At 38.0% G+C, this 14266-nt stretch overlaps 1 protein-coding gene across 4 annotated transcripts in view; it reads left to right on the top strand.

The window, feature by feature from the left end:
* The window catches only part of PTPRZ1 (protein tyrosine phosphatase receptor type Z1), a 163062-nt gene that overhangs the window by 89331 nt on the left and 59465 nt on the right, over positions 1-14266 (top strand). For all 4 annotated transcript variants that reach the window (XM_006183862.3, XM_006183861.3, XM_014558518.2 and 1 more), the window contains exons 4-8: positions 654-805; positions 3826-3921; positions 4414-4480; positions 10319-10476; positions 10627-10777. In XM_006183862.3, the coding sequence (XP_006183924.2) occupies positions 654-805; positions 3826-3921; positions 4414-4480; positions 10319-10476; positions 10627-10777 (624 nt within the window). The remainder of the gene's footprint in view (positions 1-653; positions 806-3825; positions 3922-4413; positions 4481-10318; positions 10477-10626; positions 10778-14266) is intronic.

Here is a 14266-nt window from a genome sequence, read left to right as displayed (position 1 = left end):
TCCAGATAATCAGATAATATCTGCTATGAAGCTTAAATAGAAGAGTTTAAGATTCTGAGAGTTGCCATCAATGGTTCAAACATGAGATGGCTGAAACCCTTTCAATAGGGATGAGTCTCCCGCCTCCCTTGATGCAGTCTAGGGCAGGAGTTCTGAAGCTTGACGAAGCCTGAGGTAACGCTTGGAGGCACGAGGAGGTGGGATAAGAGCAGCAGCCTGATAAGGAGTAGAAACAGGCTGAATGTGGTGGGGGGAGGGGCGGTATCCCCAGGAGAAGACTTTTCTTCTTTCCACTCTTCTGTTCTTTCTCTCTGTGACTGACCCCCTCCCTGCCACCCAGTGCCTTAGGGGAGCAGGGCTTTGGGGGACCGGCCGTCTCAGGATGCCAAACAAACTGGGAAGGTGGACTGGCTGTCTCCTGCTTATAGTGCTGTAGTGCAGTTAAGGTCTGAGGTTTTTTTTTACGCTCGTGGCAATAAGATACACTAAGTATACTATGCAGACTTACGAAGTTCAGCTTCCAAGATGGTGATTTACTTTTTTAATTTATCAAATAAATTATTTTCTTAATGTACCTTAATTGAAGAAAATTCAGTTAAATTGATCATTTTGATTTTCAGAGACTTAAATGCAATTTTATTGTTTTTTTAAAGTGGAAATTAATCTCACTAATGACTACCATCTCAGTGGAGGAGTTTCCGAAATGGTGTTCAAAGCAAGCAAGATAACTTTTCACTGGGGAAAATGCAATATGTCGTCTGATGGGTCAGAACACAGTTTAGAAGGACAAAAATTTCCGCTTGAGGTAAGTCCACTAGTTACTATTTCATTTTCTAAATCATTAGGATTTTATTTAGCATATAATTTGATTCATTTGTAATCAAACTTTATAATTTATACAGTTATATTTTGTTTACTTGGTTAAAATCTGTCTTCCTCACTAGACTAAGGTCAATAAGAACCATATTTGATTTTCCACTTCCTGGTAATCCAGAGTGTCACATTATAGACGATCAATAAATGTTGACAAGTGAATGAATGAATGAAATTCTTTTCATAGCCCCAGTAGGGAAAAAAAAAAGTGGGGGGGGGGAGCATTTTCATCAACATACTGGAAAATAAAAAAACTTCAAATTAAAGTGAGAAAAATTTTCAGATTCATATTTGGCAAAATAAATGTAATTATAATAAATAATGAGTGTGCAGTGAAATTTGTGAACACTTTCACATGGATCTGGAGAAAGTATAAATTGGTAGACTTTCTGCAGGGCAGTTCACTTGTTTTTATCAAGAACTTTAAATATTTTATTCTCAAGATTCAACATTTCAGTTTATAGCAGCTTAAAGAATAAAGACATGCTCAAAAATTTATATGCAAAGATTTATTTAAGTGAAGTAAGCCAGAAAGAGAAAGAAAAATGCCATACGATATCACTCATATGTGGAATCTAAAATAAAGGAAAAAAAGAGGATACTAATGAGGTAAAGGGCGTGGGAAGGGATAAATTTGGGAGTTTGAGATTTGCAAATGTTAGCCACTATATATAAAAATAGATTTTTTTAAGAAACAAACTTTTTCTGTGTAGCACAGGGAACTATATTCAATATCTTATAATAACCTTTAATGAAAACAAATATATGTGTGTATATGCATGACTGGGACATTGTGCTGTACGCCAGAAATCGACACATTATAATTCACTGTACTTCAATTAAAAAATACAATAATAAAAATTAAAACAAAAGGAAATGATTAAATACACTGTGATGGATTATTATAGATCTTGTAAAAATCATTTTATTGAATGACTTACTTTACACAAAAGATTCATCATAAGATATTAATGCTTTTAAAAAGCTGAATATAAAATAATATACACAGTACTATTATTCCAAATTTTGTAAAACGTGAAACTAATTAGTGTCTGAGAGTACAGAGTCTGCGTCAAATTCCCAAATTTTCTACATTACCTGTAATAAAGCTGTACTACTTTTATAATCCAAAATCTTTATTGATAATAAAAATGAGTTCATTATTTCATAAAGAATTAAAAAGTCTTAATGTGGATATGCACATTCAAATTTATGGTTTATAATATTTAATATATTAAATATCCTTAAAGAAGACCATATTTATCAAATTTGGTTTGTCAAAAATACAAAAGGGGATGGGTATAGCTCAGTGGTAGAGTGCATGCTTAGCGTGCATGGGGTCCTGGATTTAATCCCAAGTTACCTCCCTTTAAAAAAAAACCTAATTACTCTCGCTCCCCTCAAAATACAAAAGTCAGCTCGTTAAACACACAACATTCTCACTTCTGAGAGTTTAGCTGTCTCTCAATGCTGTTTACTTAGAATAAAGATGAAAATCAAGAAAAACCCTAACAGCAAAAGCCCTGATTCAGCAAAATAAATGGTACAGAACCTGTGTACTAAACTTCATAAACTTTTTTTCATTTAAAAGCCCCTCAAATCATCTCTCAGAGATATCATTTGTTTGTTGTTTGTCTTTTAAAATACTTCCCATGTAATTGTGCAGGCAGGGAAATTAGGGGGCATCCTTGACCTGCTCTTTCTGGCATCCCATGTCCTATGACCAGGTCTCCTCAGTTCTGCCCCTAAATGATGTGGGAGGTCAGAAAAAGGTTCAAACCACCTTTGTCTCTTGCTTGGATTTGTTTAAGTCTCTGCACTTGGTTTCTCTCCACTCTTAATCCTTCCCACTCTACCTTCATTCCCCAGCCCTGCCCTCTCTCCATCAAGGACTTCGCATTGCCCTGCAGCTCAAACAGCTGGGCCTGCCTCTTTCTCCTTCCCGGTGTGGCCCCTGCCGATCTGTCCAGCCTCATCGCTCTCCTCTCCTCGCAGAAGCTCAGCTGAGACCCTGCCAAACTGCTTTCAGTTTCCTATACTTCTCCTACTTTGCTGCCTAGAGGGCTTTTGGTAGCTGGTCCCTCAGACTTGAACACACATTCATCTCTTCTGCCTTTTCATCTGTCAGCTTTTAAGCCACTCATCCTTCAAGGGTTAGCTTAGAAATCCTCTCTCTAAAAGGGCTTTTGTGACCACCCAAGGCAGGAGCCACTGCCTTCCTCTGCTTCACGCCTGCTGTTTCTCTGATCGTAACCCTGACTGCACACTGATCTTCGCAGAGGCTTTCTGCTCTTCCCTTAGTTAAACTTCTAAACCCACCTGAGTTATCTCATTTCCAGGCCCATGACAGGAGGAGCACCAATTTATCAGTGAGTGTAGAGGCTGTTACAGGTAGTTATATGGACTGAAGTAGAAATGAATATAGCCTCGCAGCAGGAGAGACTTAAAACAAGCAACTTAAAACTCTTGGTATTTTTTAGGTAGAAGCAGAGAGGCCTTGAGAGTTTCACTCTTAATAGAGCTCAGTGCAATAATGTCCAATGCTGGTAACTCAGACCATCAAGGACAGAGTGTCTATTCAAGAAAGAATGAAACTATATTTGAAAGAATTCCATCAAAATGGTTAAAAGTCACATTTGGTAATTTATTGCATTTGATAATTACTCTAGCAAAATATTCAGTGTCCCCTGGTAATCTCAAAGTGGTAATTTCAGTTCTAGACCTGTCTAACTTTGTATTTCTGTCTTCACTGAAGGATACAAAGTGATGGTAAATATAGTTGTCTACACACATAATTGATAAAATGTTTTTAAAATTCACAAAGTATAGAATTATACAGTTTATGGAATTTTTCAAATAGAGTTTATTGAACTGGTCATTTATTTTATTGTCTTTTTGCTGACTTTTGTCAAGTCTTTGTGCGTACTAAAGCCATCATTGTTACATTTATAGATGCAAATCTACTGCTTTGATGTGGACCGATTTTCAAGTTTTGAGGAAGCAGTGAAAGGAAAAGGGAAGTTGAGAGCTTTATCCATTTTATTTGAGGTAATCATTATATGGAGACTTATTTAGCACTAACTTTTCAATCATGAGAAATATCAAAACACATTTTATAACAAATAGAAGAGCTTACAAGTGGAATGATAACTGGTGGTCATTTTTGAAGAGAACAACCCCTTGGCTGGTATGTTTGGAAGGGGGTCTTGTATTCATTCCTTGGGGACATCACTTCCAGCTGGAGCCAATCTGTGCACTTATATACTACAAGTTTTGCTTACTTGCTTATTTGTACATGCAAGGCATTGTCAGGACACAGCGTAAGTGTGAATTACACTTTAAAATGTCCTATTCTTGATGGAAAATTTAAAAGTTACCTAATTTTTGTTTGTTTATTTGTTCTTACCTTGCTGTGAAAAGTGTGCATTCAGAGGACATTACTTGTGAATACTTAAAATGGAATTCGCTAATCTTTACACTTTCTTAAACAGTCAGTCAAATATTTTATCCTGGTTTTAGAATGTCATTCTTCTTTAATAGGTTGGAATAGAAGAAAATTTGGATTACAAAGCAATTATTGATGGAGTCGAGAGGGTTAGTCGCTTTGGTAAGCTATTTGGCGAAATCTCTTTCTTCCAGATTCTACTTTGGATGCATACGAATTTTTACAATATTATAAAAATCTCTTGTTAGAAGGAAGACATTTGTAAAGAGGAGAATTCTCTCACTTCTTACACTTGACAGTTTGTACGTTTCTCACTAAAGAACAATTTATCAGAAATTTGTGATGCCTAAAAATCATGAAATGTTAATGTACGCAGGAGGTTGAAGTTTTCTAATTTTATTATTGAAAATTATCTAGTCACATCATGCATTTAAATGTATTTTTTAATTTTGTCTCTGTTAAAGACTAATTTATCATCTGAAACCAATTAATTTTGTAAAAATCGTATTTTAAAGTGAAAAGGGAATTATTACTCAAATTCAAATGGATTCCGTAGCGGTTTCCTTGTTAAGTCCTCTGCTTTACCAGTGTGACAAGAAAAGGTTTTTGGAGAAGGTGAATGCTTACATAGAACAGGATGGACTGAGCTTTTATACTGGTACCACTGTCTCATGAATCTTGTCATTTGTCACAGCAAATGCTTTGACAGCATGGGCAAGAGACAGCAAACCTGCTGTTATTGTTATTTTGTTTTTATTAAGCACCCACAAATGGGGCATTAACATTGTCCTGAGTTAGCAATAAAATGAGGATTGTTCCTCTCAGGGAAGCTGCAAAATTTGAAATCAGAGACAGAACTCACATAGATCCTTTTCTTGAAAGCAGAGGCCTGACCCAGCGTTGATTCATCTCTGTCAATTACATGTGAGGACCTGAATTGACCAGACTTTGCAGAAGTCAGGAATATGTGTGCTCCTGGACTGCAGTTTTCATTTTTTTGTTTGTTTGTCTGTAAAAGGTGCAATCAAACACAGGGTAAAGCTGTATCTCCCTCCATCCACCTAGGTTGCAAAATTCAGCGTTGACCTCTGTAAGCCGCACTTAAGTTTTCCCTGGTTTAGTCAGAAAGTGGATCTATGCAGACTGCAAGGAGGCAGCTAGTTTGAATTCCTACACTTAAAATTATGTGAAATATGAATCTGAATGTTCCTAGGCTTTGCCCAGCCTGTGGGGGCAACCAGAGTGATGCTTACACTGGTGTTAGTCCTGACTTGTGTAACTGGGCACTTCGGCCACTTTCTTTTGAGGCCTCTTCAGTTATTCCTGGGGCTCTCTAGGAGGGTGTAGTATGAGCTTAAGAACCAGCTTGCTCATACTCTTTGACTAAAGTTTCCTCTTTAATATCTACTGTCTAAGCCACTGGGTGGGGCGGGGTGGGGGTGTGTCATCAAAGCCCCGCTGTGTAATACCCTTCCTGGGAATATGGATTCCCTAACAGCATTCTGCCTGGGTCCTGGCTCTTAATTTGGAAGCGGAACAAATGGTCTCTTGGGCTGATTGGGAGCATGTGCTAGTCTGCCCTCTGTCACCCTCTCTATCTTCTGTCTCTCTACCCAGGCAACAATTTCTTACCTCCTCTTTTAGCAAAAAATTAAAATCCTCCATGCCTATCAATTCATCTACTAGATACTTAATATTTCCACATAATTCAGCAAGGACACCTAAGCCCATGTAGGGGGCAGGTGGTAGAGCCAGGATTTAGATCCTAGTCTGTTCATAAAGTTTGTTCCAATATATTGTAGAGATTTATATTAGTTATATGTTTCAGAACACAGGTGAAACACATGTCAGTTTGACTTGAATGGTTGCGAGATATGACCTGTCCAAACTAAAAAAGTTAAATCCTCCCAAAGTTAAATGTTTTCATTTTGAGAATTGTTGGATTAAATTTAGTCTTTTTTCAGAGTCTAGAAAATCCCCCAGTGCCCAATAAAGGGAAGGCTTCCCAGTGCTGGCTGCCGGCCATCGCTGCTGGGAACTTGAAGGCAGTGCTTGTCCTTAGGACAAGGAAATGCCCATCAACTCCCAAATCCTGCTGCATGGTCTCCGTATAATGTGAGTTATTCAAAACAACAACACTTATCATCCATCATTTGGATTATAAAATCTATCTTATTACAATGTGGGCTGGTTGCTCATTTCTTATATTTCTAAGAGACAAACGCATTTCTCTTTCCTTTTCCCTCTTACTTACCTTTTTTCTTTCCCTTCCTTCCATCATACCCATTCCATGTTAGGCACTGCTCTCGCGTGAAGTGGTGAGAAAGAGGATGGTATTGCAACAATACAGAGATGATATATTCATATTCCCCCAGCAGAGCCCAGGAAAGGAAAAAAATATTAGTTGAAATCTTTTCAGACTGCAAGGAAGAGACACACCCAGGGTCCCATCATCAGTGACTCTCAAATGGGAGTTCTCATCAGAATGATTTGTGGTACTTTCTTAATCACAAATGCAGCCCAGTAATTTGGATATTGAAAAGTCTTCACAGGCAGTGTTGATGTGGCCCCAGAATAAGCATCATTGTCCTGAGTGATAAGAGTTGGTTTTAAGTATTTAATGGCTCTTCTCTTGCACTGGGCCCGACTGTGGTCTTTGCCTTTATCTCCCTGCCTCTCACCCTCCTCATCTCCTCCCCTCCCCCACCGCCACCCCGTACCATCTACCTTCCTTAGGAGGAGGGTCCGACTGGTTGGTTAGTCATTATTTACATTCAAATGAAAAGTATGGATTGAGTGCATGACTGATCACAAACAGAGCGGCATTGGCTCAGGTGTGATTCTCTCTTGTGTTAGCAACAGTGAGGTTATTCAGACGAAGTGCGTGTATTTTTCAAGGTGCGAAAAACAACCTTAGTCCAATTTTCTCATAAGATAGTGGTGTAACTGGAAAGTAATACTGTAATTGCAGTCTCGTGATAGTGGAAAGAAACTTAGGACATGTGTGTATGTAACAACAACAAAAAGGTACAAAACCATTAATGTGTCCATAACAGAGACTAGATAAGTGGTCCTGGGGCTCAGAGGCAGAAGGAATGGGCTCTATGTTGGGATGAGGGAAGATGGAATCAAAACTTTTTTCTGATTTTTTTCTCTTCTTCTTAACTTTTTTCCCCTTTAATTTCTTTCCCAATTTCATGAAAATTATCTGTTTCACCGTTCCTATTCAGATCTTCTGTTTTCCCTTTTCTGGCCTCTCGGTCGTTTCCCACCTAGCTTAGCAGGGAGTCAGTTTCTGGTTCCTTACCTTGTTACCATTCTCCACCTCGACATTCCCATGGGACCTTTGTAAGGTACGTTTTGTCTTCATCAGAGAAAGGAAGAATTGTAGTCCGTTGATGATTATGAAGGAGGTTATTTAATAACAATTTTTTTAAAAAACATGAATCTAAAAATGGAAGAATATTCACATGTAAAAAATAAATATTTTCCTTTGTTTCTGAGAACTTGAATCTGAGTCTGAGTTCTAAATAATCTTGCCTTGACATCGGAGGGGAGGAAGACATACTTTTAGAAGTTACTAATTAACCCGTTAAACCTAACGTAGCTTGAATTTCCAAATAGATTAAAACTAGGTTTAGTTTCTATCTACATGACACTATCAATCCTGTCAATTGGTTTTTACTTCCAAGATTTAGTCTTAAATTCAGACTGGAAGCAGTTGTCTATAACTTTATCAGCTGTATCCCTTCTTCCTTCAGAAGTTTCTGTATTGCAGAAAAATTAACATTCAATAATTTATCTTTTAAATGGAAATCATTTTCCTCCTTCAGGCTTTCTGGGTATGTCCAGTCTTCCTATCATTTGGGGCTGTAAGAACACTGTTAGGATCATCTGGTCCAGCTATTTCATTTTGTAATGAGGACAGTGGGGCTCAGTAAGACTAAAAGCTTGCAAAGGCTTCACACTACTGAACTGTTTCACCCCTGGCTGCATGTTTGAATCACTTGGGGATGCTTTTTTAAAAAATGTGCATGTCCAGGTCCCACTGCTCGAGATTTAAATTTCAAGAGTCTAGGATGGGGTCTGGGACTCTGGTATTGTTCAGTGCTCCCCAGATCCCTTGCATAAGGATGAAACTACTGCTCTGCACTCTGCCGCCTCACTTCAGCTAGATTCCATTGGCTCCAGGGACTATTTCTTAATGACCTAAATCTACAAGACAGAGCGGAGGACATGCACTGGCCTGGGTAGTGAAAAGAATGGGGAAATAAGTTAGACACAGACCTCACTGGTAAGCAGATTGCTGCCCGTATGAGTGAGGACTGGTACACAAAGAACTAAATGGCCAAGGCAGTGCCATTGGTAAGTGCTGTTGGAAAGATGCAAGATCAAAAATGGGGCTCTTCAGGGAGACGGATATAGTTGGATTGTTTCAAGGTTCTAAAGCTGGATGGAACACTCAGGAAAGCTCTACCAATTTTTTTGTGGGAATTCTGTATTCTCAATACAAGTTCTGTATATTTGTATATTTAGCCAGAATAAATCATTACTTTCATTGTATGGGTATGTAAAACCTGAAATATATTTTCCACTCTTTGTCTTGCCATTTTACTCTCTTAATGGTGACTGTTGACAAATTGGTCCTAAGTACCACAGACATCACTTTTCCCTTGATGAATAACACTTTTTGCATGTTATTTCAGATCTCTCAGCCCACTCTAAGGTTATGAAGAAAATTTTCTGTGTTTTCCTCTAAAAGCTTTATTATTCTGTTCACATTTAGATCTACACTGTATTTAGAACTGGCTTGTGCTTATGGTGTGAAGTAGGGAATAAAGAGTCATGTTTTCCCATAAGGATATTCGGTTGATACAGCACTGTTTATTGGAAAGGCCATCATTTCAACTATATAGTGATTTTTCCGTCATAAATCAAGTAACCGTATATGTATGGATGTCAAGATTGTCTTAACTTTTCTTTGTAACTCCGTTTAAATTATAAAACCTGCATGTTAATTAATACACACACACACACGCACACACCTACCCATCTGGGATTTTGATTACGATTTCATTGACTCCATAAAACAATTTGGAGAAAATCAACATCTTCACCAGACTGAGTCTTCCCATTAATATGATGTTTCCCACCATTTTAAGGTCTATCTAATTCTCTCAGGAAAAGTCTGAAAATTTTTAATATAGACATTTTACATGTCATTTATTAAATTTACTTGTATTTGATATTTGCTGCTATTGTGTTATGTTGTTTTAAGTTTCATTTTCTATTGTTTGTTGCCAGTACATGGAAATACAGTTAAGTTATGTGTATGGCTCTTGTATGCAGTGACTTTGCAGACATGCATTTATTAATTCTAATCGTCTGTAAGTTATTTTCGATATGTTACATGCTCAATCATGTAAGTTGCAAATTAGGATGATATCATTTTCTCCTACCCAATCTTCAGGACTTTTTTTTCTTTTTCTTACTTTATTGTAAGTGAATAAAGTACATAGCCGTCCAGTTCAGTGTTAGATAGAAATGGTCATAGTAGGGTGCTTTATCTCATTCTTTGTCTCTAGGAGGACAGCTTTCAAGAAGTCATCCTTAAATATGATGTTTACTGTAGACTTTTGAAGATAATTCATCAGAATAAAGTTTTGTTTTTGTTTTCCACGAACTGGTGTTGAATCTTATCAAATGATTTTACTGTATCTATTCAGATGGCCATATGATTTCTCAATACCTTTTATATGTAAAAATAATCTCTCTGGCATCTTGCCCGTGTTAAGATAAAGCACCTAATAACACTAGGTACTGATATATGCAAGGAGATTCGGAGTTTTATCACCATTTGTGAGATATATCTAAAATGTTGTTAAAATTTCAGTTCTGATTAAATACATGCCAAAGCATATGTCTCTGCTTCATGGAAGCCTTGAACAGCTAAGTTCCAGCGTTGGGGTTTTGGCTAAGATGTATGTGATTCCTTTGTAGGGAAACAGGCTGCGTTAAATCCGTTCACATTGCTGAACCTTCTGCCAAATTCAACTGACAAGTATTACACGTACAATGGCTCCCTGACGTCTCCTCCCTGTACAGACACTGTTGACTGGATTATTTTTAAAGATACAGTTAGCATCTCTGAAAGCCAGGTAATCTTGGAAATTCAAACACATGAAGTAATTTGAAGCAATTTAAAAAGTTACTTTCTAAGCTTCACTACAGAGCATCTCTTTCAATGCACTTACTGATCCCTTTGAAGCAGATATGTTAAATTACATGTTAAACGGTCTTCTTTCCAGTTGGCTGTTTTTTGTGAAGTTCTTACAATGCAGCAGTCTGGTTACGTCATGCTGATGGACTACTTGCAAAATAATTTTCGAGAGCAACAGTACAAGTTCTCTAGGCAGGTGTTTTCCTCATACACGGGAAAGGAAGAGATTCATGAAGCAGGTATGTGTTGAAATACACTTTTTCTACAACTCCTATAGATTCTGTGTTGGAGGTGGTAACTGTGATGTAATGGAAAATATACAAGACGTAGATTTTTGGAAATATTTTGATGATAGCTTTGTAGCTTTAGGTAAGCTGTTTAACTTCTCTGAACCTCAGTCTCCATATTTATAAAATGCCAGTTTAAAATATATGTGCTTCCCCATGTAAACAACCCCATTTTGCAGATAAGAAACACTGAGATTCAGTAACGGAAGTAATTTTTCTGAAACAGCAGTAGGTTGCAAAGCCACACACACCCCTCCAAATTCACTTTGTGGCTTCTGCCTTCATCAACAGCTATACGAGAGGAATGAATAAGGGGTGAGGGCTTCGGATCCGCTGGTTAGGATGATTAGGGAGTCTCCGTGGGAGAACCACATTTGACCTGAGTCATGATGCGTGATTTGGGTTTTAAACAAGTGCTCATCTCTGTGTTGGAAGCTTCCAGAGAAGCCTAGTGCCCAGTAAGGATTGAAACCAAAGGCACTGAATATTAATGAATAAAAAGTGAGACTTTCCCCTAGTTTCCTTCTTTGAAAGAAAAGAAGTTTGTCCTTGTCAAGCTAGGCGATGGAGGGGAGGCAGAGGGAAAGTCTCTGGAGTGGCTTCTCTGCCTTTTGAAGCTGACACAGCTGTCAGAAGCCTTTGAAAACGTCCAGGGGACACACTCAGTTGCGTCTGCTGACTTGTTCTTTTCAGTTTACACTGAGGGTGTACTGGTTCATGAAAGAAATAGTTGAAGTGGCCTTTGCTTTGGGGATGGAAAACCTTTCCAAGTACATGGTCTTCTTTGATCCCAGCCCTGCAATGAATTTTGGGGCATGTATAATATTAATTCAATAACTGCCTGCTTTTGAAGATTAGGCATTAAAACAGCATGTTTTTATTGTTTCAGTGTGGTATTTGGGAGAATTGTTTATCCTTTAACAACAACAACAAAAAAAAAAAACCCAGAGCACAAGACAAGTGATGAATAGCTGCATTTAATGTGACATTGTTTCGAATTAAATTGCTGCAAAGTGAGGAAATTTAATTATATTTCTACCAGCAATGCTAAATACTAAAACTTCCTGTCTAGTAAGTAATACACAATTAATTAGAAAAAATAAACAATTTAACCATCTCTTTTTCTAAAATATAAATGACCAAATAACAAAATAAATAAATATGATTCTTTTTTTGTCATGTACTTTTATCAACTGTAGTTTATTAAAAAACCCCAGTGGCTTCCACTGCTTTCAGAATAAAATCCAAACAGTTTGTCATTACATGCTAAGACCTGTTTGGTACTCACTGGTCTTAGAGCTTATCCTCCCCAGCCAGCTTTGTCCCTCGTCCCGAACTCTGTGAGGTCCCCTGAAATGGGCAGACCACACTCTCCCAGGAGGCACTTGCACATGCTGTTTCCCCTCCATGATATGTTCTTCCCTGCTGTCTTCGTTTGCTCGTCTCCTCCTTCTTTAAGACTCAAGTAGACCATTGCCTCCACTGGGGAGCCATCTCTGATTCTAATTCCATCCCTACCAAGTGTGACTCTGGCACAGCCACAGGAGTGTGCACTCGTGAAGGTGCCGTGCCCAGCGAGTACAAGGTGAACGATGCTCATGGGAGTTGTGCCATGTGCCCGGGAGCTCCTACATTCCGCGCATCCAAACTTCCTAGCAGCTGCCGTTGTATGATATTGTCTGTTTCCTTAACTGTCTCCTCCACCACTCTCTGAGCTCCAAAAGGAAGTAACCAAGTCTTTTATCATTTTACCTCGATTGCTGGGCCAAAGTAAAGCTCTCATTCATCAAATATTCACCAAATGACTGAAAGAATCCATTTCCTTATCATAAAAATATGGCAGGCTACGCTTGACGCATCCCTCTTGCACCATTCAATGCGTAAACCCATATGTAGTTCAGACTTAATGTAGAAAGCTATTGTTTTCAGAGTTAAGTCATGAAGGCCAGAAGTAATCACAGCAAAAACAGTAATAGCTCACAGGTGTCATGTGACCCAGTGTGTTCAGCCAGGCATTGTCCTTATGGTCCTCAGTTTACAGTTTGGCAAGTTGATGTTAAGTGCTTACCCAAGTTCACAGAACTGTAAATGGCTGGAGTCAGTATTTGAACCAGGTCTTCCTGGTTCTAGTGACTTCCAAGCTCTCCCCATGATGTTTTATACTTATAAGGGAACATAATTTATGCTTATATAATTTTATAATAAAGACTGATGACTTTAATGACATGTCAGATTTATAAAAGAATTGTCTTGGCTTTTTTCAAACAGCAGAACAATTGAATTCTTGCATTTTCCATCATGAGTATTGGCATTCACCAAGCACTTGTTTTCCGTGTGCATATTCCCGTGATTTTTTTTTCTTAATGGATACACTATCTCCCTTCTTGAACTGAATTTGAAATAAGAGTTGAAGATTGCATTTGTGTTCAGGATTTAATCTTTATAAAATTTTATCTGAAAATGTTTTTATTACATGAACATTATAAAAAAAAGTGGAAAATACAGATAAGCACACAGAAGAAAATAAAAATTCCCTGTAACGTCATTACCGAGAGATAACTGCTGTGGGAATTTTGAGGAATATCCTGGGCTTTTCTCTTAAATTAAAAATATATTATTATGTCTCACAAAAATGAGGCTGTACTACATTTATCTGTTAACTGATTTTGCTTTATTTAATGATATAAATGTATCATTAATACACCATTCTTAATTTTATGCACTATCCCATTTATAATCAGAGCAGCTTATTAAATCGGTTTCTCAGTTTTGGACATTCAGATTATACTTATATATTTTGCTTTTATAAATATCTAACATCCTCATTTTGACCAAGAGAGAAGTAAGAGGTGGCATAAAAATTCTCAGAATTCTGCTCTCAGTAAATGTTGTAAAAAAAATATATTTTGCAAAAAACATTGCAAAGAACAGCAAAAACCACGTGAGGCCTGCATATCCATGTCAACTTCTTGAGGGTGGAAATCAAGCTGTATTCATTTTTGCCTTCATAGCAGAACTCATAGTGAGTGAATGCGTGCTTTACCAGAACTTCAGTCCTCTATTTTTGCATTTTTATGTAGCGCTGCCACTTATTAAAAGGCATTTATTTTTGGCCTCATGGAATGGACTTCCGCTCTTCTAAGGATCATGGAATTTAATAGAACCATCTGATCTTGAAGGAGCTGGTAAAAGCTGTCTTTTAGTGAATAAGCACTCTTTGTGAATATAACCATACAGACACGACGGGCGTGTGGAGCCAGAGAAGCCCAGCTCTGTCCCGTGCCTTCCAGGCACAGGATGCTCCCCGCTGGCCCCCTGTCCCACCAGAGAGACCCGCTCACTAGAAGCAGGACCTCCTCAGGCACCGGGGGAAGAGCTTAGGCTTTAAAGTCCAGGCGATTTCTGGTTTCAAACCCCAGTGCAAATACTCATTACTTTTAT

The sequence above is a fragment of the Camelus ferus genome, chromosome 7, assembly GCF_009834535.1.
Source record: "Camelus ferus isolate YT-003-E chromosome 7, BCGSAC_Cfer_1.0, whole genome shotgun sequence".
NCBI classification, from domain to species: Eukaryota; Metazoa; Chordata; class Mammalia; order Artiodactyla; family Camelidae; genus Camelus; species Camelus ferus.
This window is presented reverse-complemented; position numbering and strand designations above follow the sequence as displayed.